The sequence below is a fragment of the Haliaeetus leucocephalus genome, unplaced genomic scaffold, assembly GCF_000737465.1.
Source record: "Haliaeetus leucocephalus isolate CR32 unplaced genomic scaffold, Haliaeetus_leucocephalus-4.0 Scaffold871, whole genome shotgun sequence".
Lineage (NCBI taxonomy): Eukaryota > Metazoa > Chordata > Aves > Accipitriformes > Accipitridae > Haliaeetus > Haliaeetus leucocephalus.
The window spans coordinates 4,640,288-4,649,785 of record NW_010973307.1 but is presented as its reverse complement, the minus strand read 5'-3'; the positions used below and the strand labels follow the sequence as shown (position 1 = coordinate 4,649,785).

The following is a 9,498-nucleotide window of genomic DNA, read 5'->3' as shown; positions in this document are numbered from 1 at the left end:
GGTTGGGGCAGGTTTTGGGATCCGTCGGGAATTTGGGCAGGGAGCCCGAGGCGGCCGGCGTTCAAGGCTTGGTTCCGCTTGTACCTTGGAAGAGCTGGCACAGTGAGCCCCTGCTGCAGGGGTTCCCCCCCCCCCAAAACCACGAGTCCGGGGGACGCCCCAGCACCGCGGAAGAACCCAAGGCAGGAAGGAGGACGGTGCGAGAGCTGCCGGGGCCGATGTTCGTGGTCACGGGACGGCCGTCCGGCACCGCCACACCCCCGGGGCTGCAGCAACACCTCCCTACTTCTGGGGTGCACCAGGCCCCCCCTTTAACGCCTGCTTTAACACTCCTCTGAGGACCCCCTCCATGGACGGCCACCGAGGCCGGCCACCCAGGCCCCCAGAAGACCTGACCCCGACCCCAGGGCTCTGCCAAAATGGTTTGGGTGGCACTGGGGACACCAAGGGACTGAGGAAGAGCTGGAGGAGGAGGGAAGAAATGGGGTGCACCCCATGCCCCCTGCCCCATGGCATGCAGTGGGGCAGCTGCGATCCTGGGGGTGGTGGGGGTGGCATTCCTGCTGAGCAGGAATGGGGAAACAGCAAGGCAAAACTGGCTGGGCAGTTGCCCAAACCCCGGGCAGGAGCATGCAGGGTCCCAGGGAGCTGCAGCCCCCCCGTGGATCCCTCCCACCCACTGCTTGGCAGGTCCCTGCCGTGTCACCCCATCAATGGCTGTATCCCATCACTCAGCCCCATCACTGGCATGGGGGGGTCCCTCCCTGCGTGGGCATCCCCTGCCTTGGAGGTGGTGTTCAGAGATAGGTCTCACCCCGACTCCTTCCCATCCCTTCTCCGCTCAGCTCCCTCTCCTCCCCTGCTGCCCCCAGATTACACCCCCCGCAATGTGTGATGCCTGGGAGCGACTGGTGCTACACCAGGCACAACCTGGACATGGCTCCTTCCTGCTACAGCCGCTGGAACACAGTCGGAGCATCCCCGCAGCACGCTCCGGCACCTGGGCACGGAGGGACAGCAGGACCTTCTTGCACCCTGAGACATGCAGGGAAAGAGGCACAGAGACCAAAAAGCTTCTGGGCATGAGCAAGACCCTCTCGGGGACCACAAGAGATTCGGATGGACACGGGTCAACCACCATGACCCTATACCCAGCCCAGCCGCCAGCAGTGCCCGGAGCTCCCGCGGCAGCTCTCCCACGCACGGAGAGCAGCGCTGACAGCCTGCGCCCACTCTCCTGCCCGAAGCCAGCCAAGCTATTTAAATGCCTAAATACCGTCAAAGGGTTGGAGCTACCTCCACACACCTCGGGTGGGCCGGCACCTCCCGGCAAGGACACACGCTGGGCAGCGGGGGCAGCTGGGGTGGGGGGAGAGAGACCCCTCTGTTTGCTGCCGCGGCTCCATGGAGCCAGGGATGTGCATCAGCCCTGCACACTCCTTTCCTCTGCACCCCTTTCCCTCTCCATCCCCTTGTCCCGGTCCCATCTCGCCCACGTACTCCCAGGGAGGTGCCTGGGCTCCACACAAGTTTGGGAAAGACCCTGGCATGCTGCTCCCATGCCCTGGCCAGCACAGCCCCCAGGGAGCAGGGCAACCCTTTCCCCTCTGCTAATCCCTGCCAAAAATTAACCCAACAGCCCCCTCCCCGAGCCCCCAGCGGATTCAGCCCCGTGACTTACAGGAAAGCTGGCTGAACAGCCTGCTGAGCCATCCCATGCTCCTGCACCGAGGGTGAGCTCGTAGCTACGAAAACGCTCAAGAGAAATAGGTTTCCCCCCGCCTCCCCTCTTCCCCAAACCACCCTCTTCATTGGCACAGAGAAAAGCGATAAAATCTGACGGGATTTATTAATAGCACCTCTCCCATCACTAGGGAGCAGTGCTTCGGAAACGGCTTGGAGCATCCCAGAGCTGGGGTGCTTGAGGGAGAAAGGCACCAACTTACTTTTGCCAGGGAGCAGGGCCAGGGCCGAAGGGTCGGGGTGATGGAGGAGGACGCCAGTTGGAGCTCCAGAGCCACCAGCAGATTTTAGGGGCACCGAGAAGGAGCAGAAGTTGTGTAGCGCCGGAGTCGTGTAGAAGAAGCGGGGAGACGATGCCGGGAGAGGCGGCTAGGGGTGTCCTTGGAGCCAGGAGGGTTGGATGGAGCGGTCCCCACTCACTCGAAGCGGGTAAAGGGATGCTGCATGTCATTGCTGCCATCTTGAGGCCGGCCAACCTGTGCTGTCCCCCACAACCTATCGCAAGTTCCAGCAAAGCAGTTATTTTATTATTTATTTTGATAATAAATCTTGTTTTCACTTTTAGGGGGTGAAAAAATCCTTTTCCCAAGTGGCTCAGGCCCCAAAACCCTGAAAACAGCAGGAGTAAGGGCAGATGGGTGTCTGCCACTGGCATTGATGAGGACACCGGCCGTGGCAGTGCAGGGTGCCAAGCCACGGGCGAGATGCTGGAGCAAGACTGTGATGCTCCAGTGGTTTTTGGGAGCTCTCAGTAGGAGCCGGGACAAGTGCTGGCAATGAGGTGCATCCTGATAGGATCATCACGGCCTGTGTGAGCACTGGGGGTCCCCAGTGGGGGTGCTCCCCACCAGCACCCCATCTCTCCTAAGCCCTTGGGAGCAGAAAGTAGGGTCAGGCCATCAGGGTTGGAAGGGGATGGGGGAATCAGGCCCTGAGGGTTAGCAGGAAAGCACCCAATATGGGGCCGATGTGCTCTTCTTTTGCCATCTGAAGGTCCTTGGTGAGAAGACTGCTCAGCTTGCTGGGTCCTGGAGCTCCTCCACCCATGACAACTCCAAGGGGGCCAAGCAGGCAGTGGGGAGGGCCAGTTGGGCTATCCTAGAAGTCACAAATTATCTACTGACATATCCCTGCTCATTGACCCCAACTCCACGCATGCCCACAGACCCCAGGCTGTCCTCCCTCACCCAGCCTAGCCATCAACCTCCTGGTGCCTTGTTCCAGCTACGATGGGTTCATTCAGCCCAGGAGAGCTGAGATCCTGCCAGGGGCTTGGAGGAACCCCAAAGCCCTTCCCTGACACCCCTCGTTGGAGGATGCCTTTCGGTTCTGCCTGGCTCCTGTCCCAGGGAAAATAAATGCCCTCTGAAAGGGGCTCCCTGGGGACCAGGTTGGACATGAAGCAGCTGATGAAGCACCGGGAGAGGCAGGACTGTGCTGGGGTAGGGAACGTGCTCCCCCAGCCCTGGGATGTCAGTGATGGATGGGTCTGAGAAGACCAAATCCGGCCACCTCGGGGCAGCAGGATGACCCCTTCTCCTCCGTCCAGAGCTACTGGTGGTCACCACTGCAGGGTTGGAAGGGTGGTGGCCATGAAGCACAGAGGAAGAGAACTCCGGCTTCAGCACGCGCGGGCATCCGCCCACCTCCGGGCTGTGGGAACTGGTGGCATTGCCTGTGCTGTTGCCATGGGGTTGCCATGGTATTTGTATTTGCGGTCGCCATGGAGACAGGAGAGGAGGCTGGGAGTGGGGGGCTGCTGCCAGGGCTGCCAGGATGTCCCCCAAGCCCCACATGGAGGAGTTACAGGCCTGACCGACCTGTGGTTCCCCAGGTCCTGCTCCTTGCCCTTCTTGAAGATAAGAGTGACGTTGCCTTTCCAGGGGATTGAACCTCCCTGCTGGAGTCTGCTACAAGCGGCTCTGCTGGCTGCGTGTCCTTTCTCCTTCCTGGGTGGGTGGGACAGAAGCCAGGCAGAACAGAAAGGCATCCTGCAAAGGGCGGTATCGGGGAAGGGCTTTGGGGTTGCTCCAAGCCCCTGGAAGGATCTCGGCTCTGCTGGGCTGAGTGACCCATCGTGGCTGAACCAAGACATGAGGACGGGGATGGCTGGGCTGGGCTGGGCAAGGGACTTCCCGGGCAAACGCTTCCAGGGATGGGGCATCCACAGCTTCACTGGGCAACCTGTTGCCATGTGTCACCACCCTCATGGTGAGAACTTCTTCATTATTGCCAATCTAAACCTACCCTCTTCCAGCTTAAAACAGTTCCCCCTTGCCCTGTCACTACAGGCCCTGGTAAAAAGTCTTTCTCCATCCTTCTTTTAAGCCCCCTTTACATATTGAAATATATAATGACCACAGCAAGGTGCCCCAGAGCCTCTCTTCTCCAGGCTAAACGACCCCAACTCTCTCAGCTTTTCTCCATAGCAGAGGTGTTCCAGCTCTCTTGACCATTTTCATAGCCTCCTCTAGACCTGCTCTAACACGTCCATGTCTTTCTTGTGCTGGGGACCGCAGAGCTGGATGCAGGACTCCAGGTGGGGTCTCATGAGAGTGGAGTCAAGGAGGAGCATCACCTCCCTCGACCTGCTGGCCACACTTCTTTTGATGAAGCCCTGGATACAATTGGCTTTCTGGACTGCAAGTGCACATTGCTGGCTCATGTCCCTCAGTATCCTCAAGTCCCAATACAGACCCAGAAGGGACACCACTTGTCGCTGATCTCCCTTTGGACATAGAGCCATTGACCACAACTCTTCGGATGCATCTGTCCAGCCAATTCCTTATCCACCAAATAGTCCATCCATCAAACCCATATCGCTCCAATTTAGAAACAAGGCTGTTGTGTGGGACCATGTCAAAAGCCTTGCAGAAGTCAAGAGAAATGACAGCAGTTGCTCTTCCCTTATCCACCAACGCAGTCACTCCATTGTGAAAGGCCACCAGATTAGTCAGGCACAATTTGCCCTTGGTGAAGCCATGTTGGCTGTCTCTAATCAACTCCCTGTCTTCCATATGCCCTGACATGTTTTCCAGGAGGATCTCTTCCATGATCTGACCAGGCACACAGTTGAGGCTGACTGGTTGGTTGTTCCCAGGGTCCTCCTTTTTACCCTTTTAAAAAATGGGTGTGATGCTTTCCAGTCACTGGGGACTTCACCTGACTGCCAGGACTTTTCAAAGACCATGGAGAGTGGCTTAGCAACTACATCTGCCAGTTCTCTCAGCACCCTGGGGGTCCAGGTCTCATGGACTTGTGTATGTTCAGGTTCCTCAGATGGTCTCAGACCTGATCTTCTCCTATGATGGGTGGGACTTTATTCCTCTACTCCCTGCCTTGAGATTCAGGGAACTGAGAGATGTGGGAAGAGCAATTGCCATTGAAAACTGAGACAAAAAGGTTGTTGAGGACCTCAGCCTGCTCCAGGTCAGTTGTCACCAGACCCCCTGTCTCATTTATCGGGGGGGTACCATTTCTTTTGTCTTCATTTTCTGACTAACATACCTATAGAAGCCCTTCTTATTATTCTTCACATCCCTTGCCAAATTTTGGTCCAGCTGTGCCTTAGCCTTCCTGATCCCATCCCTGGGCAGTATCCCCACATACTTACTACGATGCATGTCCCTGCTTCCACTGCCTATGCATCTTTTGACCAGGAGACCCCTACTCAGCCATGCTGGTCTCCTGCCTTGTTGCCTGATTCCTTGCACATGGCAATCAGTAGTTCTTGTGCTCTAAGAAAAATGTCTTTAAAGAGCTGCCAGCTCTCTTCTGCTTCTTTATCCCTGAGGGCAGTTTCCCAGGGGGTCCCATCCACCAGTTCCTTAAACGACCGAAAGTTCACTTTCCTCAGGTTTTGGGTTTTGACTATACTTTTCGCCTGACCTATATCCTTCCAGATCATGAATTCCACCAGGGCTTGATCACTGCAGCACAGGCTGCCACTGATCTTGACCTCTCCAATAAGTTCCTCTGTGTTGGTGAGGCACAGGTCCAGTAACACGTCTCCTCTGGTTGGCCTTTCTATACCCTGGGTTAGGAAGTTATCCTTAATGCACACCAAGAGTCTACTAGACTGCTTGAAGCTTTCTGGGCCACTTTTCCAGCAGATGTCCAGCAGAAGTCCCCTAGAAGGATCAGGTGAAGGGAAGCAAGAGTTGGGGCTGCAGCACTGGGGCCTTGGGTGCATTTCCAAAATGGTCGTTGGAGGGACATTCAGAAACAAGGATGAAGCAGGGACCTGGGATGGATCAGCTGGGGACATGCTAGCCCTGCCTAGGGTCGGGATGAGGCACAGAGCAGCCCCAATGTCTGTCCCCCTTGCCAGCACTGTCCCTGACACCCTTATAGCCCTGGAAGTCACTGCCCCCTGCTCATTATCTCGGGGGTGCTTTAAGGATGCTACTATTTTAATCGGTCAATAAAGGTTGAGTTTCACTGCTGGCTTCTCTGCCAAGGTCTCACGGTAGTGGGGAGACTGCCTGTCACTGGCTGCTGTTCAAGACAAGCCCCTTCCTCCTTCCCTCCATCTGCCCCGCTGCTTCCCAGTTGCAGTCTCTTTTCCCGCTGCCTCTCCCCAGTGTCCGTACCCTGGGAGCGCGGCAGTGTGTGGCACAGAAAAGCCCTGTCAGCCTCTGCTGCCCCTTGAGCTCCTGTGCAGGTACCAGAGCTCTGTCCCAGGTGAGATCGCCCACAGTGACATCGTGTCGACACACAATGGCTGCCACAGGCCCCCCAGGGCCCATGGACCCTGCATCCCCAAGCAGGGACATTTGTCAGCACAGTGAGGACAAGCCCAATACATTGGCCCATGGAGAAGACCATGGTGAAAGAGGTTGTCTCCCTGCAGCCCACAGAGGACCATGTCAGAGCAGATATCCACACCGCAGCCCATGGAGGACCCCACACTGCAGCAGGTGGATGTGCCTTGAAGGATGCTGCTGCCCGTGGACGGGACCCCATGGTGGAGCCATTTTCTGTCAGGAACTGCAGCCCTTGGGAAAAACCCATGTTGGAGCAGTGTGAGGAGGGCTGTATCCCTTTGGTGGAGCCCCAAGCTGGAGTAGGAGAACAGCGGCACAAAGTGTTATGGACTGACTGCAACCCCTACTCTGCACCCCTCTTTGCCCCTTGGGGGAGAGGAGGCCAAAGAGTTGGGAATGGAGGAGCCAAGTTGAACCTAAGAAGAAGACAGAGTGGGGGGAAGGTTTTTACTTTTACAAAAGTTTTTACTTTTGTTTTTGTTTTACTATCCTACCTTATTTTTAATTGGCAATAAATTAAACTAATCTTCCCCAAGTTGAGTCTGTTTTGCCTATGATGGTAGTTAGTGAGTTAGGTAGTTAGTTAGGCAGTTAGAATCATACCATCACAGAATGGTTTGGGTTGGAAGGGACTTTTGAAGATCATCTAGACCGACACCCATACCATGCACAGGGACATCTTCTACTAGATCAGGTTGCTCAAAGCCTTGTCCGAGCTGACCTTGAACATCCCCAGGGATGGGGCATTCCTGGTCCAAATTGAAAACCAAAGTGTGGAGGAGCATCCAGAGCGAGCAGGGCCAGCTGGGGACAGCACAGAGCTTGGCACCCAAGGGCACCATGTAAGCGGACCGGCCATTGCCACCCAATGTCCGGTTTAGGGTCAATGCACTCTTCCAGGCCAAGGCGATGGAAGCCTAGAGAGCACCGGCAAGAAAAGTCACCATGACAGCTCCTAAGTGTGGATGGGAATTTTGCAGAGAAACCCTTGAGGCGAGTTCACCTAACCTACTCCCCACCCTTCCCTCTCAGGTTTTCCTGCCTCCCTGCAGCCACACAACCACCCCGACGGGGTGTCCCGGGGCCCTGGCCGGGATCCCTGGTGCAACAGAGAGGAGGAGGGACCATCACGGTGTCCCTGGCTGGTGAGAACCCGTCAGTCCCCGGGGACGGGAGTGGGGGGCTGCTGCCAGGGCCACCAGCAGGTCCCCCCGGGGTGCCAGAGCAGCCCTGGTGCCACCAGGACCAGGTAGCCATCGCAGTGGCCCATCCCGGCCGAGGGGTGGAGGTGGGTGGCCCAGAGGGACCTTCCCTGCCCACTCTCCCGCAGGCCCTGGGCTACGTCCTGGGGTGTGCCGCCCCTCCGAACCCTGACACAGGGGCTCTCTGGGGTGGCTGCTCCCCGATGGCTTCACAATCTCCCACGCCAGCTCAGCCCTGGGTTGACGTGGCAGCCACTGTGTGTCTACACGATGTCACCACGGCATCACAAAGGTGGTCCCCCTCTTAACAGGTTGCGGGGAGGCTCGGGTGTCACTTTGACTGCACGCGAGCCAGCGAGCAGATGGGCAAGCGTGTGGAAAACACAGCAGAGATGGGAGGAGAAGCAAACCAGCAGGTAGGAGCGGGGTGCTTTGGCGTCCCCCCAACCTCTCCTCCCCGGGTTTCTCGGCCTCCCCACAAAGGGGCCCTCCTGACGCCTTTGCACATCCCCTGGTCATGCAGAACCGCTGGAGGAGATGCTGGCGATCCCTGCGCGAGATGGAGGAGTGGAAGCTGACGGTGCTGCTCTTCCTCTCCAGCCTGAGCCTCTGGGGCCTCTGCACACTCGTGCTGCCCTGCACCCCCAGCCTGGTGACCATCCTGGGTCTGGGCATCTTCATGACCTGGTGGCCCAACATCAAGGCCAAGGTCAAGGTAGGCGTCCGTCTTGGCATCGCCCCAAACGCTCCCTGGGCAGGGGCTAGCCCGGGGCAGAGCCCATCCCCGGGGATTTTTGGGAGGGAGCGGTGAACAGCGGCCATTGCCCACCCAGGCAGGCCCCTGCTCCGCAGCCACCGAGCCACCTCCGCTCAGGCACCGGGCTCGGGGCCAGGGACACTCCTGTCCCTGAAACTCCGGTTACCCTTCCAAGGGTCCTCGTCTGCCAGGCAGGGGAGGGGAGACACCTCACGCTAACCAGGGGCTTGCTTTCTGGGGGCAGGGGACCTTTGCGGGGAAGAGACGTCGCAGCAGCAGGAGGAAGGACCCGATAGGTGAGCAGCCCCGTCCCAGAGCTGCGCCGGGCTCCGCAGCGGCTCCCGGCTGAGAGACGCCGTTGCACCCCGCGAGAGATGGCTGCCCTCACTCACTCTCCCTCTGTCTCTTCCCCCAGGATCATCCGTCCCCTGGGAAGGCGTGGAGAGCTCTGCCGAGAGCCTGAAGGCAAGGTAAGTGGAGCGCCTCCCTTCAGGGGGGCAGTCCCCTCCGGGAGCCCCTGGCTGGGGAACCCCACTGGTGGGTCCCTCTGCCCCTTTGACCCCAGGAGGCTGCGGGTGGGCGAGAGCAGGATCCAGCAGAGAGCCAGGGCCCGGGCTCAGCCCCAGGAAGGGAAAGGGCTCGAGGAGCGAGGGAAGGGAGGGATGGCTCGGGGAGGGCAGGTTTCCAGGCCAATGCCCTCTGCTGACACCCGCCACATACCCCCCCCTACAGAGCCCACCGGTGGCCCCGGCACCCCTCTCTGTCCTCAGCCCCTGGCCTGGGCTGGCCCCGTGTTCCCGAGACCCCAGCTTCGCCCCCAGCATCCCAGAGCTGGCAGGGCTGGCTGCGGGCAGCTGGGAGATCGCCCAGGAGAAGGCAGAGAGAGGGAGCCGGGTGGGTCCTGTCCCACAGCAGCCCCACAGTCCTGCCGGTATGTCCCCCCACAGGTCGGGGAACCCCCATGGAGGAGAATGGTGGGAAAGCGGCTACGGCAAGGAAGCAGCCTCTGCAAGGGAGATCCCCTCGGACA

General features: G+C 58.7%; 1 protein-coding gene across 1 annotated transcript in view; it reads left to right on the top strand.

Annotated features, from left to right (window-relative positions):
• The first annotated feature begins 8,270 nt into the window (after positions 1–8,270).
• Positions 8,271–9,498, top strand: part of TRIM35 (tripartite motif containing 35) — a 21,322-nt gene continuing 20,094 nt past the window's right edge. The window contains exons 1-4 of the mRNA XM_010583211.1: positions 8,271–8,426; positions 8,713–8,764; positions 8,884–8,938; positions 9,239–9,362. Of these exons, the coding sequence (XP_010581513.1) occupies positions 8,271–8,426; positions 8,713–8,764; positions 8,884–8,938; positions 9,239–9,362 (387 nt within the window). The remainder of the gene's footprint in view (positions 8,427–8,712; positions 8,765–8,883; positions 8,939–9,238; positions 9,363–9,498) is intronic.